The sequence below is a fragment of the Hesperophylax consimilis genome, chromosome 1 (assembly GCF_061612785.1).
Source record: "Hesperophylax consimilis isolate HC1 chromosome 1, BYU_Hcon_1.0, whole genome shotgun sequence".
Taxonomy (NCBI): Eukaryota; Metazoa; Arthropoda; class Insecta; order Trichoptera; family Limnephilidae; genus Hesperophylax; species Hesperophylax consimilis.
In genome coordinates this window covers 8,347,552-8,365,317 of record NC_142836.1, presented here as the reverse complement: position 1 = coordinate 8,365,317, position 17,766 = coordinate 8,347,552, and the positions used below count along the sequence as shown (strand labels likewise).

General features: G+C 31.8%; 1 protein-coding gene across 4 annotated transcripts in view; it reads right to left on the bottom strand.

The window, feature by feature from the left end:
• The window catches only part of f (espin protein forked), a 234,985-nt gene that overhangs the window by 91,112 nt on the left and 126,107 nt on the right, over positions 1-17,766 (bottom strand). Inside the window, exon 2 of one of the 4 annotated variants that reach the window (XM_089644062.1) lies at positions 7,281-7,651. The exons of the other annotated variants lie outside the window; for them this stretch is intronic. Within the exon in view, the coding sequence (XP_089500188.1) occupies positions 7,281-7,420 (140 nt within the window). The 5' untranslated portion in view covers positions 7,421-7,651. The remainder of the gene's footprint in view (positions 1-7,280; positions 7,652-17,766) is intronic. 4 annotated transcript variants of the gene reach the window in all.

Genomic DNA, 17,766 nt, shown 5'->3' with positions numbered 1-17,766 from the left:
TTCAAAATTGCTTATGATCAAAGGGAAGCCACTATTTTTAAGACTGTCTCACATCATTAAATTAAGTTTGTTTGCTTGATTATTATTTTTTTTACATAATTCTAATAATTTTCTTTTACTTATCCACATTTTCATTCTTTCAACAAGCAAAGTTATCGGTTTATTTTTTGCAATTTTCTTAACTAAGAAAAAAATTATAGATTTCCTCATTTTATTTAACCCCTTCGGCGTTTTAGGGTCTTTCTGGTTTATTTGGTCTGCCCCAAATATTTATGCTGGAATGAAAATAGCCAAAAAGAATTATTCATATTCTAGCCACTATCGTAACAATCGGCTCAACTTTAAAAAATATTTCTTATTTTTTTATTATATGAACGATATAAAAGTGGAGGAATAGTTGTTCTCTTAAAAATTCCCCAAACAAAACGAACTTTCAAAATATCGAGTTCTCTCAATTTTTCTATGATTGAAATAAAAAATTAATTAAGAATGTGGTTAGCGCTATTGACAACATTTTTCACGATTGATATTAAAAATTTCTTATTTAGAAATAGTTATGTTTATTTTAAATGCATACATCGGAAAGATAAATTTATAATTTATTTATTTATTTATTTATACGTCCATTGGGCTTTTACATACATAGTTCATAAAAAAGTAATATTCTGAAGATTGCAAGTTCACAAAAGTAATAGTAAAAATACATATAACCATATCCATTTGACATATTATAACAGCAAGTAAATAGTACAAAAATAGGAATATTCCTACTCCTAAGTTATACAGACTTAAATTAGTTAATAAATAATGTAAAGTTTATATGTAAATGCTAGGTAGTGGCAGCAGTAACATGATACAATACGACACATAGTGTATGAGGCCTTTGAGTTAGAAAGCTAACGAAATAATTATTGGTAGTATTGTTAACAAATATACTGCGTTTGACTGGTTGTAGTGGCCTGCTAAATCGAGGGCGATCGGTCAGCCATTTTACATAGTTTATATAAAAAAAATATTGTGAAGATTATAGATATAGAATAGTAAAGCAATAATATAACATTCACCTTTAGACATATAAAACCAAGCACAAAGCAAATCTAAACATGATAGTTTGTAGGTATAAGCCTGTTTTGTCAATCTTGAGAAAATAATTCAACAAGAAGTGCAATAGCTAGATGTTTATTGTTTTAATTTAAAAGTTCTAATACTTTGGTTTTAAATTTGGAAACCGATTGGAAATGATAGACATCGATTGAACTATATTTGTTTCCAAGTGTATGAAGCCTTTGAATTGGAGAGTTTACGAAGTAATTATTGGTAGATTTGGTAACAAAATATGGAGCATTTAAACGGGTATCACGGGTAGGTATACGCAAATTAATTAAGCTTGTTAAATCGAGGGCGTCCAGGTTGCCATTTGATATATTGAAAAGGCAAACTAAGTCACTCACTGTGCGTCTTGTAGTTAAATCGCTTAGGTTTAGTAATTCCATTAGACATGTATAATTAAGTTCTTCGATTGGTATTCCAAGTTTGTTATTAATAAACCTTAGAAAATTATGTTGTACTCTTTCGATTTTTTGCTGATGAGTCTTATAAAATGGAGCCCAGATTGTTGAGTTGTACTCCAAATTACTTCTTACCAACCCAGTATAAAGCAATTTGAAGGAATTAATTGTTTTAAATTCTTTTATCGTCCTCAGAATGAACCCCAGGCATTTCATGGCCTTGTTGGTTATTTCATTTATATGAGGAACAAAAGTTAATTTACTGTCAAATAATATACCAAGGTCCTTAATTTGTTCGACTCTTTTTAGGACATTGTTGTTGATGCTATATTGATATTTAATGGGATTTTTGATTCGGGTAAAAGTTATCGATTGACATTTTTCAATGTTGAGAAACAGTTCATTAAGGGTGCACCACTCTTGTAGCCTCACAAGATTTGATTTCAATACGCTACAGTCATTATAATTAGTTATTATTTTGTAAATTTTTAAATCGTCCGCAAATAAAAGTATCATAACTCCATCGAAGATGGAAGTTATGTCGTTTATAAACAAGGAAAATAACACTGGGCCCAGATGTGACCCCTGTGGGACTCCGGTGAAGATTTCAAAGTGATGTGAAAAATGTGAATTGATTTTTACTGATATTTTTCTTTTGTGAAGGTAGCTTTCGAACCATCTTAAAATGTGCCCAGTTATACCTAGGGATCTTAGTTTGTTTAATAATCATTTGAAATTCACAGGAAATATTGCAAGCTGAACAAATTTGATGAAAGTACTAGGTTAAGGATACTTAATCAGTATATTTAGCAATGAATAGGTGTTACATACAAATAATTATAAACACAATCTTTTGATTTTCATAATACTAATACGGACACAAGTCTATTATGATAATCAAAAGATTGTGTTTATAATTATTTGTATCTAACACCTATAAGTATAGTGTGGTAGTCAAAAAGCATGTTCAAAAATGTATACATGAATAAATAAAGAAAAAAACCCCTGGTCCATTTAACAAATCTGAGAACATGATCTCCGTGTAATTTACTATTATGTTCGATGGTTTTTAAAAAATAGTTTACATCTATTCTAACAAAAGATTTTGAAATTAAACGTCTAAAGTAAACGTGAATCGAGACGGCTTACACCAAAGTTATAAACAAACGTTGAATCTAGTTCTATTTGCTTAGGATTGTTCTAATGACTGCTTCTGACGTATCAAATCTCAAAGTATGCTACTTAGAGCTGAAGTTTACCGTGACAGTGATCATGTTAAAGTTACCGTAAAATGTTCTCAACACTTCTGGAGATGGGTACGAAGACACAAATGCCCCACAGTGGGTAGTGATGCGGCAATGTGTCTATGTCTGTGTCTCTGTTTCCGTTCATCTCTGGTACACGTTACAAGTCAACTGACAAGGTATCTTCGTATCGCAAGCATCTCGAGTGATATTGAGAAGTGGATCAAATAACACTTGTAAACACTACTTTCTCGTCAGGGTCGGATTAATTGTAATGGAATCCAAGTCGCATTAGTCTCAATAAAGTCGTAATAAATGGTGGGTTGTTCTTCGCAGAAGTTTTAAATGGTAGCTTTGTTATATATAAGATTTGTAACAAGGTGTGTGTGCATCACTTTACTTACATCGCATCTATGGTCTTGGTATGTGGGACCTTTAAGTACCTACACATTGTCATTTTGCTATTGGTCAAATTGACAGCCCCGGAATTCTAACTTGGAGAGTTGCCAAACCTGAGGGAGCAAAGATCTGTGATTTGCATTGGAAGCAGTCGCCATTCTTTGATCACCAGCCCAGAGCGGCGGGCATTCCTCTTGGCTGAGATTCGACGAACACATTCGCCGCTCCTGAGTGAGCATCAGTTTTACACATGAAGCGTTGACCATTGTATTGATGGAATCGGATGACATCTGCAGATCCTGATTGGTTAAGAGGGACCCTTTTCGAGACCAGCAGCGTGAAACTGTTTTGCATAGGACTACAAGATTATTTTTTCGATAAATTATAAACTGGGAGTTGCTGTGAAGAACCGGAATCTACTACATCGCATCAAGAACTAACTGGTATCACACCTTCATTTTACCTATGCAAGCCCTTTGCCAGACAGATTATATAGTAGGATGCTAATTACTTTCTTTTTTATTATGTCTTTTTTGTGGTAATACATTTTTAGTAATCTTAAATATTTTTTATTTCTAGATAATAAATCCATCCATACTTTTATTTGTTGCCACTTAATCCCACGGTAACAACCTGACTTCACATCTGTATGATATGTATGGTTAACGGTTCGACGATTATGCAGGGTAAAATAGCCAATATTACAATTTGCAAGTCAATTTAAACAACATTTTATGACTTAAATAAATCAGGAGGTCACGGGTTCGAATCTCGGCGCGCGCAAGTAAATTTTATTCGAAGAATTTGTGTTATTTCAAAATTTACTCAATTAAAAAATAAAAACTTGCGGCGCGTCCCAGAGTGGAAGATAGTCTCCGTATCTCCCTGGTATAAGACCACCATTCAGAATTGAAACGTTACTTGAAATGGTTTTGGCCGTGTTTGGTTACCAGATCTGAATAGCTTGATACACCCCCACCTTCCTCCACCCCATCTCCTTCCCCTCACAACTACCATCAGCCACACAACATGCCTCAATTGGGGATGCCATAGTATCACTAGCTCTAGACGGTTGGGAACACTTGGGCTTCTTGTGCGATATTCACTTTTTTTTTTAAATGTTAAAAAAATCTAATTCAGTCTTCTTAGCTGATTGCGTGTATATACGCCGTACACCACGCTAAGTAGATAGTTTTCGGAAGCAATATCTAATAAACAATTTATTGTAGTTTCTACTATTGCCTATTGCATAACTTGGTACTATTCGTCATGTTTTAATTAAATTAAAAATGTTCCCAAAATGTCTTTACATGTCAGTTTAAATTGAAGTGTATCCAAAGACCATAAATATACATATGAAGGAATATGACGGCCAACATTTTTTGTTCGTACGAAGGTTACTATTTATTTAATAACATTCTTAAATTTCAACATTGAGAACGAATTATGTATGACAGATCATTTTACCGATAATAATTGATAATAGTATGAATTTAGTGCTCTAGTTTGAACTACAATAATATAGTTGAACGAGGTTTGAATACCAATTTATGTATTGATCTAATATTCTGGTCGGTTTGTATGTAAATGTGTTTGGAAAGAACGCTTAATATATCGTGAAAACCCGGCAACAATTTGGCCTGAAAAACCATAAATTCCATGCTATAAAATGATTTAAAAAAATAATAAAAAATTCAATGGAGGTAAAAAGTTTGAAAACAACATAAAATTATGTCCAAATAAACATCAAGTCAAGGAAATTGTAAAAATTATATAGATGGGATAATAATAAATTATTGAAGTACCACGGAGATATAAATCAATTTTTAAAAAAACACCATTAAAATATGGCTAAGAAATTATAAAAACCATAACGCCAAGACAACAACCTACATGGAGATAAATGAGTACGGTTTTTTTTATCAACATTCTGTTAAATATGTGACTGCATGACCATTTTCTAATAAAATATTAGTCATTCCGAATATTTATGAAAACGTGTTCACCCAGGTGCCCTCGTCCGAATAAATATAATGGACGTGATGCGAAAATATTATTATTTTGAAGAACACGTGTTCCGACTTCTCCATATCATATTCGTGCTCTACTGATAGTTTGTTGTGAAATTTGTCAAATCAATCATTATGTGCCTCCAGTCCCGTTTTTAACGGGAAAACGATTAATTTTTAATAAATTAACAATATTAACAATATTTCACATCAGTAAGTTTTCTCCATGTATAGTCCACCTCAGAACAGGAATTCCTCGTGAGGAGAAATGTTAATGTTAACAACTTCTATTAAACTATACTTCATACTTAATAATGTTAAATAATATGGTAAATGTATCTTAATTAGTCAGTGAAAAAATTGGATCAATTAAATATGTCAATTCTGAAAAAAGGCACCCAGAATAGGGTGTTAACTGTAAGGAAGTATGTTGCTGGGTACCAACCTACCCGTTATCTGTTGGTGAATTCAAAATCTTTATACCAATCATAGATTCCTTCTACCTGATCTTTATACCATTCATAGATTCCTTCTACCTGGCTACTAAATTCATCATATTGTATAGAAATTATGTATTAAATTTCTAAAGTTCACATTTATTTATTTATCACATCAAATGTATCTGCTAATTTCGTAATTTGAGCAAATTTTGTTTTAGATAACCTTGATAAAAAACGCATTTCGAAATAGAATTAAACATCTTAAAATTTTTTTCGTCAATAATTTGTTGATCAATTCTAATTATTTACTGTGCAGTAAACGAGATAACATAGATATTGCGAAAGGGCAACCTCATTACAGTCATTACCAATATTCAATTTATCTCTGTTTACTGTTATTTTTCAATTATTAAAATAACACAACACAAAATACTTACTTCGAATACTCGTCTGAGACTAATCATCATTTCTAAATCAGTTTTAAGTACCAATAAAATGCATTTACGAAGCTCATTAAAGCATAATTGAGTACAGGGGATTCTACGGAGGCTTTATGGCTTTAGATGTGTGTTTGATAGAACGTAGATTGCAGGAATTAGAAGGTTAACCACTGCATTGCATTGAATTTATTTGGAAGGTTTCAAAATAATCTATATAATCATTCATCGGTAATCATTGTGTCAAAACTGCGAATTAATCTGTAGTTTTGATTAAAATCTGAATAATTTAATCATTCAGATTTCAGTTATTATTGAAGCAAAAATATTTAGGCTAATGATTGGCAAGTTTATACTACCAAATAAATCAGGAAAGGTAGTTAGTTATTTTTATAAAGAATCCTTGACATAATAAAACTAATACTAGTAAAAATTTAAATTTTACAAGATAACACATTCAATTGGGTCTCAGTTGCACAATGATTGGTAAAGGGATAGTTTCACTAGAAGCTGAGTTGAAGTCCCAGTTGGGACCGTTTTTTATAAATTATTTTCGGTATCTTATTCTATTCTATTTTCATTGAGAGTTGTTTCAATTTTTATAAAATATATTTGCATACACCACTTTATGTCAGTTTAAAACTAAGGAAGTGAAGAACGGAACAAGGTGTAGGAACTCATGACTACATAACGCATCCTCGCTTAGTTACAAAACAAAAGATGACAACTTTTATGATACCGATCCGTTGGAATGACAAGGTTCCATCTGACCCAGCGAGAATAAACTATAAGTAGCTCTCTAGACGGAAGATTGTTAAGATGTTGGTTGTTAGGTACTCGTATTCTAAGCGTCGGCGTCGTGCCTTTTCCTCGCAAAACCGCCAAACAATTCAGTCTTGGCGCACACTCCTGGCTTTAATTCACATTCGTATATCTCCTCATACATACCCATGTGACACTTGGCATGGTCCGACTCAAGAGATAAATACTCAATACTTTCAAGAATTTTTTTTAACTTAAAATCACCCCAAAGCTCGATGGTAGAAAGCGTAAATAGCTGTAAATTCACAGGTCAAAAATTTTGTTTTTTGGTTTGATTCACAACTTCACTTAGGACCTCTGGACAGAGGCTTGACCTTCTACCTCCAATCTGACATGGTGACCTTGGACATCGTCCGGGAAATTTTCATGGAATACATTGTTAATTTGTTTATTTTTAAATTACTCATTATTTCAAACTTACCTAGGACCTCTGCGATGCCTCCTCTTGGGCTTCCCGCTGCATGCGGAGGTCGAACAGGACCTGGACAGGGGCTTAACCTTGTCCCTCCTCTCCGACATGGTCGCATTGGACATCGTTCGGGAAATGTTCACGGAATACATTGTTCACTTTTTTCTTCTCCGAGTCAAGAGAATTTGTCAATCATTTGTATTGTCACTTTTTCCTTTCACAAAACAATGACTTTTGAACTGTTTATTGTTTTGTTTTATTCGTTGTTTCTTTAAACTTTTTTAAAAAATGTATACCAATTGTTAGCATCGATTAACGGCAGCGAGGAATTTATAGTGTGCAAAGTTCATAAGGAGCATTTGCAAAGTTATTCTTGCGATATTCTACGTGATTGATTTTGAAAAATTAAATTCATTATAACTTATAAAATTAATTTATCTCTTTTAACATACATATAGAAGCGGAAACTCCACATTTCCTAACCCTAAAATAACAACAAATTTATCAACCCAGATAATCATCGGAGAAGGCAAGACAACAACCCCAGACGGTAATCGTCCAAAACTTATACTTTATAATACATTTGTTTATAAAATGTCCACTATTAAATATTTACGATGCTTTTAAGTGTTTAAAAATAATCTAAAATATTTTAAATTTTGCAATGTACAGATTGAAAATGGTCGAATAAATTAATTCTTGCAATACGTAGGTTCATCTTTTTAATATAGTGCATAAGTCTACCGATAACCCATTCCTCTTAGAATGCTATGTTTTATGTATGACTGACCACTGTCACCGCGACTTGTTCAAGATACCATTCGGCAGAACAGATGTGCTAGCACATCTTAGCAGGATCTTAAGAGGAATGTCGCTTTTGAATGAAAATTCTTAAGCAGTAGATATATTTATTTAAGAACACTTTAAATATCGTAAAAACATTTTTTACACCTATCATCCAAAATGTACAGAATGCTTAAATATGAAATCTTGTACCGTAAATTTGTACTTTATATACCTCACAATAATTTAAATAATTTAAAATAATACTAAATTTATTATGCTTCTACGAATTTTCCACTTTTGTAGAATTCTAAGTAACAACAAAGGGACCATAACAAAGACTCTCAGTAAATGTTATTATGCACGGTTCTATAATTTTATTAAATTACTTAACAAAAACTCATTCAGAATCTCGATACCAAAACTTCCAAGTTTTCATTTATGTAGTTCATGTTACGTCACTGGCATCGGTTGGCGAAGAAACTTAAGGCGAGACAATACTCTAAAATAAAGTCGGAATCTTAACGACGCGACGTAAGTGAAGAAGCCATGAACAAAAATATGCGACGCGCGGCCCGGGTGTATTAGGCAGACCTGCGGTTGAATTTGTCTTAGTAAATCCCTAAAATAAAATGGAAATCTTGAGGCGAAGCTTAATGCCAAATTACTATTTTGATTCATCTTTATAACGAATATGTGTACATTATGTATACAAAAATATGCTTTAGATAAATTGAAGGTTTTCCTTTTCGCTTCGCTTGAGTAAAATACAAACAAATATATAAATTACTCAATAAAAACAGTATTATATCTAAGATTAACTGTGACAGTTTCACTTGATTAACTTTTTTGCTTTCTTTTAAAATTATTTACAAAATAAATAAAAACCAGTTATTTGCTTGAAATCGAAGGTTTATAGACTCCGTTTGTCAAGCGATTTTAATGCCTATTACCTACAATATAAGGTATACCAAGAATATACACATTTTTAGCTTGTAGCTTCCTCTTAACGACATAAGTTATGAAGTCGTGTACAAGCAATATTCGGCGCGCGGCCCAGCGTAGTGGACGGACCTACAATCGAAGTTTCCCTAAAAGGCGTACTAAATTGATCTTTCAATGGGGTTTATTTTAATTATTTCTTAGGAACGTATTACTAAAATCTCAGATGTTTCTATAAGAATCCCTCGGCAAGTTAATAATTCATCGCCTTCACAGTTTAAAAACGTTTTATGAAACTTTCAACCCGTTTTACACAAATTCGGAAAAATTAGTTAAAATATGAGCCTCTAGCAAACTCCCGTTATTAGAGTCTTGTGTCGCCTTAATCGCACTTAATTGAAACAAAGAAATGTTGGCATTTCTTGACTTCTGTGCATAATGAGGTATTTGCAGGCATGTGAAATTGCATAGCAGCGATGGAACAATAAATTCATAAACAGATGCTTTAATCCGCACTCTAGCGTGGTCAGGAAGTCGACATATGAAATGTAATATAAAACAATGATATGCGAAAATTTCTGACAGAGTTTCACAAAACGCAAATAAATATACACACAATATACTCATACACACAAGCCTAGCTTTATTATGGTGGTACATCTTATGTTTAAAATTATATGAAATAAATACTAAATTATGTTTAATTTTTGTTTTATAATTATTGCAGTAAATTATGTAAAATTATTTTTTTGTGCATAAAAATTAAAAATTATCAATATATATATATAGATATATATATATAAAAAAATAAAAATAAAATACCAACATTTTGTCATGATGGCCGAACACGTGTTGCAAAGACGAAATGCAAAAAAAATACTATTTTTTTTGCATTTCGTCCTGATATATTGTTAAGACCGACACAGATGGATGAACACGTGTTCTGATATCATTAGGATTAGATTAAAGTTCAAGAAGCGGTTAAAAGTACCGGTTTTGACAGGACGGTTAATAATTTGAAGAAATTTTCAATAACTACAGCTACTTATATTCCTTTCTTTGTACATTCGCTCTACTCCTTTCCTAATCATTTTTTTCGTATTTTTAATTAAGCAGGCAATCTATTTTTTTCTGAAAATTTTGTTTTTAAAAACAAAAGTTTCAACACTCATTACAAAGATTGGGATGATTAAAAAGGAAACTGTCGCATTTACATAACCATGTAATCACATTGCATATTACTACTATTAGCTCCGGGAATAGAAATCAAAGACGCAGCGAGATATAACTGTCGGAAAATTTACCTTAATTATAACGGAACCGATGTTTGAAAATTTAAAATGTTTTACGGGTTCATCGGGATCATCTCATTATTATTTAATATTTTTTTACTAAAATTTAAAAAATAATAATTTTGCGGTGACACTTAATTTTACCATTAGATTCCACTTTTCTTCCGAGTTTATATTTTGAAAAAAGCCAAAAATATGGAAGAAGAGATTAGCAGTTAAACATTAGTGTTCCTAATTGATGTGATTGTCAGTGAAAAGTACAGTTTAATTAGCATCCGTTCCAAGGTGCGAACACACGTGATTTCTACCGACAATTAAGTTTCACGTCCATGCGATTTTATTACGCTGACGGAAGAATTCGAAGGAACATTCGAAATACGTAATTCGAGAGTTTTCCAAATAATTTCCTGCCACTTCCGCCTGGGATTTATCTAGTCACTACATTTTTTATAATTTTCAGCAACAATTATCAAAATGCATAAAATGAAACATAGAAAAGATATGCAGTTATCGCATCAGAATGACCAAACATCGAAACTAAAAAAAAACACAAGTTGGGTGAATCGTTATATCAATTTTAATTTAAAGTTTTTCCTTTATAAATGCAATATTATTATTATTCAATTTACAATTTTTTTTATTAATAAACTAGTTCTGCTGTGTAATTCTTGTAACGCATTACAGCTGTTTTGCCTTCTGAAGGCATTATCAAATAATAATTAAACAGCAAGACTTGTTTATAAATAAACGTTTATAAACATGTATGATTTGAGATTTTCAGGGCCAAAAGTATTACAGTGATTTGTTTTTGGGGTATTATGCCGTGTTGCGCTGCCTCCTTCTTTATCCAGAAGGCTCTAGGCTTAAGAAGGAGGTAGCGCAACATGGCATAATACCCCCAAAAAAATTCACTATAATTTTATAAACATGTACTGCTGTGTAATTATTGTAACGCATTATGACTGTTTCTACTTCTGAAGGCATTATCAAATAATAATTACACAGCAGAACTTATTTATAAATATATTTAATAATACTATTATTAATTTTAAAAATTAAAATGGAGTTCTACAAATTAGTGTTGATAGCAATAAAAAGCTTCAATAAAAGAGTAATGCCTATTTTTGTTTTTTATATAACCTCCGTACATGAGGTCCTGAAGAAAATGATTTCCCTCGGGACCTTGGGATGCTGTGTGGGGGATAAATGAAAAAGAGGAGAGGACGAATGTCAAGGAGTGACGGAAGTTTGAATCTATCTCTTTCGATGCGGTGCAAGGCTATATAATAAAACAGTAACTTTGTTTATAACGACAAAATTAATAAGTATTACAACCTACAGGTTTTGCTTAACACACGGATCATCAGGTTACAAGTTATTTATTTGATTGTTTTTCTATATTTTTTATTGTTATTTCTGAAACTCAATTTTAATTTAAAGTTTTTCTTTTATATAAAAAAACTGTTTATTTATAAACAAGTTCTGATGTGTATTTATTAGTACGCGTGACAGCTGTTTTGTATGTTAATAATTAATGTTTAGTAAGGCCTTCAGAAGACAAAACAGTTGTCACGTGTAATAATAAATCCCCAGAAGAACTTGTTTCTAAATTAACTGTTTTTCACAAATTGAATAATAATATTATTGAATAAATAAAAGAAAAAACTGTTTATTTTTTAGATACCCTGGTGAAAATTACCTTACGCGTAGGTCTCGGTCATAATAAATTACATTAATTATGTGATTGTAAACGAAGATATTGTTTTAAATTAGAAATGGTCGTATTAGGTCAGTAGTAGAGCTCTACCAAAGTACCTCTAGTCAAAGGTCCCTTTCAGATAATCATTTTCTATCTTTTCCGTTTCACATTTTTCATTTGAGACTGGTTAATATTGTCTTCAATGATCAATGAGTAACTTATTAAATACTTATGTTTTTATATATTTCTATTATAAATGTAAAAGCTTAACAAGCATCTAAATAAATAAACAAAAAAATTCAAAAAATTTAAGGGAGGAATTTCCTAAATATCAATTTATACAATTTGGGAAAATCTTAAACATGTAATTTAGATCCTATAAAGATGAAATGTTTAGCATTTAACATTTTCGAAGATATTTTATTATTTAATATTTTTAGATTTTTCAAGCATTTTCCAAATACTCAAGTATTATTTTTACCTTCTAGTGTGAGATTCCGCTGTATTGCATAATGAAATAATTTCTTCTTTAAACCACATTGTTTCCGCACTGACTGAAATTCGAACAATGATTCCAGTATGTTTTGTGTTAGTTTCGCAATCGCACGAATTAATTTATTACACGCAAACGATTTACAGAAATGCCTACACTCCGTACATCAGCGAAAAATATTAAAATAATAATATTAGATTATTTTTGAATTTGGCAAATGTTAGTTATAAAATAAGAATCAATGCGCTTGTTTAATTTTCGATCGATGCAGACGTGTATAGCATGCATTAAGAAGTCATTTAAATATTCCCTTTGTTTCTGTTGTTGTTGCCTCATAACGTGCAAACTATTTACTTCAAACGACGCAAAATGGGTAATAATCCACATACCATTTTCACAGGTTTTGAACTACTTTACGTGCCTACGTAAGTATTTTATCAAATTTATAAAAACTATAATATTTGCTACATATTAGCGTGCCTATTATCAGTGACTGATCTATGACCAAAGTTAGGATGTGTGTAAGTTGCGGGACAAAATAACAATTAATATTCTTTGAATATTATTTGAAAATGGTCATATTATCATATTCCGCTGATCAATGTGGCTAACTGAATAAATGAGCGTGCAAGTTTCGCACTTATTTTTGTGTAAATTATTTTTTTCATAAAAACCAGAAGGAGAAAAATGAGAATTGCTAATTTAATTTATATCTCCTCAAATTATTAGGCCTCCGGTTAAAAACGGGATTGCAGGCCCTTAACGAATGAATTAATAGATTTCCTGATAACCTTTTACTAAATATATGATCACAATGTCGGGAGACATGTTCATTAAATCCAAATATTTTCACATTTTCATATCTCATACTAAGAAGGCAAATTTAGATACATGAATATTAGGAATTTACGAAAAGTTTATCAGGAAACGGTCTGCAACCCCGTTTTAACCAGGTATCCAGTAATTTGAAAAGACTCTTAATAAATTAACAATATGTACTCCATTTTTTCTAAGGGTGAGCACAGCTTTTCACCTTTTATGGACTGCACGCCGCTGCCCATTAAAATATATTTATGTAAAATGAAAACGTTTTTTTTTGTTGTTTTAAACAAGTTAAGTTTATATATTTATTTTCCTGAAGAAGGTTGGGAACAACCGAAACCGGTCGACGTATATAATAAAATAAGGTGGTTTCAAACAAAACACTTTTTATATTTGTATAATGTCAAACCACAAAGTGTTTGCTTTCTTCGATAATATTTTATGTATTTAAAAAAAATACTGCTATGGTTTATGGAAGATTTGTTAGAACATATATTATAACAGCGTTTCGTTAAAAATCTTGATACTTTATTAAATAATCGACGGCCGGCATAGTCCAGTGGTAACGCATTGGACTGCCATTCCGAAGGTCGCGGGTTCGAACCCGGCGTGCGCAAATAAATTTTATTTGATTAATTTGTGTTATTTCACAATTAATTAATTAAAATAATATATAGTATATTTGCGGCACGTTCCAGAGTGGAAGATACTACCAGTATCGCCCTGGTGTAAGACCACCATTCAGAATTGAAACGTTGCTCCAAATGGCTTTAGCCGTGTTTAGTGACTAGATCTGAATAGCCAGGTACTTCCCCACCTTCCTCTTTCCCTTCCCCACTTACCTTCAGCCTCACAACATCCCCCAATTGGGGATGCCATAGTCTCACTGGCTCCAGACGGGAGCAGTTGGGACTCTTGTGAGGTATACACTATAAAAAAAAAAAAAAAATATAAAAAAAAATGAAGTTAATGATGCGCACAATATCACACGATCTTTGGAAGTGACAGATTTTATTTTATACATAATCAGTATCCGTTTATATTTCGCATAAAACACTTCTTCAAGATCACCATCTAAAGTTTAACTTCTTTATTTTTTTCAAAACAAAATTAAATAGATTCGAATGGTTGACTTTTCCGGCTGGTGGCATTTTCACTTCTCCTCTCTGCGGACGTCGATAATTAATCTCTTCACAGTGATAAATACATTTTTTAATGGAATCCATAAACTGACTTATAAATGATGAAGGTCAATGCCAAGCAAAAAAGAAGTAATTCGGTATCATTCGGTATCATTAAAGAAGTAATTCGGTATTAGAACGAGAATAAAATAAACAAAACATAATAATTAATTAAATAATTTTATCAGAACCGATTTCTCGCAATAATTTATTAGTGCTTTAACCATTCAAGCCTCGGCCTTAAATATGATATTTGTAATTTATGTTTGTAAGGACATTTCTAGCCACAAACATCATATTTAGTCAGAAGTGCAGATATGACCTAGGTGTCCACACAATTTATAAGATTTTTTTCTATAATTCGTAGATACGTAATTTATTCGTCCTTGGAAAGATAAATAATTATTATTCTCAGTGTGCATGATATATTTATAAATGATTACATGGATAAAATCATAGGACGGGTTGTTTCGGAGAATTTGAACAATTCTTCAAATTTCAATTTTCAGGTTCTGTGAAAGATTTTTTCAAGTTCTGTTTTTATTTCAGTTCTTTCAAGCAACTACCCTATGCTGATATGATAACAGAACTTGAATAGGACTTTCACAGAACCCGGAAATAAACATTGAAATTTTATGAATTGTTCAAATTCTTCGAAACAACCCGTCCTAAGGAATTTAAATTGAATGATTACAAATAAACGACATGAAAAGTGAAGTGACAGTTTTCTAACTATTTTCATACATAAAAGGAATTTATTTTCTAAATACCGAATTCTTTCAAAATTATAGACTTTTCGAGTCAAAAAGTAAGTTTTTTATTACATTTTCGTGTTAATTATAAATTTAAATTTTTTAGAATTATCAATGATTTTCTTCTTGTTTCTAAAATGGTATTTTTTTTTACGACAATTTCAAAAATATGAAATAAAGCATTCCGAAATTCTATGAAATTTCACTGTGTCGTCTCTGTGGACTTCTATGTGAAAATATTTTTTAATCTGACGGGTTAATCTGTTTTTTAAATAAATCTATTGAGGTTTAGAGTAATCTACCATGACTTCTGTAGGTATAATATGAATTGTGTGACAGACACCTGGACTAAATCGATAAAATCTTTAGCTCCGCAGAGCGTGTAAGTTTAGCTCGACAGAATTGGATTATGTTAGAGAAAATCTCTTGACGGATGTAAAAGGAAATAAGCTAGGTTGAAGAAAACAATCAGTAATATACAATTGTACCAGAAGACCAGTGGCGTGACTAGTACTGATATGAAAAGTATAATAAATCAAAACGTTAAGCTATATACTTCTTTCTAAATCTGAAATTTGAGAGCCTAATTCGACACACCTTTCTGTTTACACTATTAAAACGAAAAATATTGTTTGTGGCGACACTCCTTTTGTGTTATCCTGTTTAACGGCCTCCGTGGTCAAAGGTAAGGCTCTCGACTGGTAATCCTGAGGTCGTGGGTTCAAAACCCGGCGTGCGCACATGATTTTATTTGATTAATATTTCACAATTATTTAATTTAAAAAAAAGAGTTATTTGCGGCACGGAAGAAGCTATCAGTATTGCCATTGTGCGATACCATCATTCAGTATTAAAACGTTGCTTGAAACGGCTTTAACCGTTTTTGGTGACCAGATCTGGGTGGTCAAGTACATCCCTACCTTCCGTTTTCCCATCTCAACCTCACAATTTACCCCAATTGGGGATGCCATAGTCTCACTAGCTCCAGACGGTTGGGAGCAGTTGGGACTCTTGTGCGGTTTCACATAAAAAATAAACAAAAATATGATATATACCATTCTGCCTTTGTTTCAAAACATCGGCATATACTTCTTGTGAAAACTATACAATCAGGCAAGATAACAAAAAATTATTATGTTTTGGAAAATTAAAAAAAAAAATTTCAACTAATATCACTACGTGAAAAAAACCAGTTTGAAAAATGGTTACCTACACGGAAAAAAGGAATATTACTAATTTAATGAGAATCTTTTCAAACTAATGGTAATTCTGGATGAAAGGGGGATCGCAGGCCTAACAAGTGAATTTACAGGTTTCCTAGTAAAATTTAGGTAAATTACGAACATATTATCATGATATCTGGACATATGAATCAAATCCCAATATCTAAGCATTACAACGAATATACTTTGTATTTTCATGATATATTATAAAAGTAAATCGATTAAAGATTCTTCAATTGATGTTTTTTTTATTTATAAGGCCTGTTAATTGATAGTGAGGACAACAATTGATTTCTCTTCGTGTACCTACTTTTTTTTATTTTTGATTCTCCAGTTTACATTTTAAATATTCGTAATGGACGAGACCGCACGCTACTGGTATGTCTACCTACATGTCTACCTCTACAATAGTACTAATAATAAATTGCTTAATTACCTAGTTTCAGAAAGAAACATCGCTAATGGTTAAGTATGTGAGCTGGACATTACGTGGTTTCTAACAATGTTGCGTGGTTAACAAAAGAAAGGGAAAATCATAGAAATCGGATCGTATAAGAACAACAAAAAAATAGTTTTTTTGTAGAAAGATAAATTTTTGCCTCGCAATTTTGTACTTCCTTGTACGTAAACTAATATTTACATTTCAGAATGATATGAGAAATATCACGAATCGAGAATATCATTACCTGCTTATATTATCCAAATAAGCAATGAAGATATCATTTGAAAGGGGAAAAAAATTATATTTTCATTAAATTTCTATTTACAAAGTGCCTCGCATAAGTATTTTCTTTAAGCAAGAAATATTGTGCGTGCGTTTTCTTTCACATTGTTTATCTGATCGTAACAAAAAGTACTACACATTCAAGAAACTACAATGAACCTGACCTTTGTGGAAAACAAAATGGCGGGAAACAATGGCTGATTCCCGCCCAAAAGCGACGTTGTCATCGGATAATGCATAATGGATACATAGTGAAATGTGAGAATACTAGATAGCTAGCAAAACACGGGGTTCTTGTTATTACCTCTTGGCTTCCAAGCAATTACACAATCAACGTGGGCAAATGCAAGTAAAGTGATAGCAACACGTCTAAAAAGAATTTAGAAAGATAATTATTATCGATAATGAATTCCTCGAACAACATTGCAATTAACCCAAGGTTAAAAAACAATAAAATAGGTAGGAACATAATCAGTCACAAATATCACACAATAATTGAATAAGCTAGTTTAAGATAGGACCCACAAGGAAAACTTTATTCGTATGCAGGTGTTTCGTCTAAGTACTGAGGATTGTGCGTTATTTGC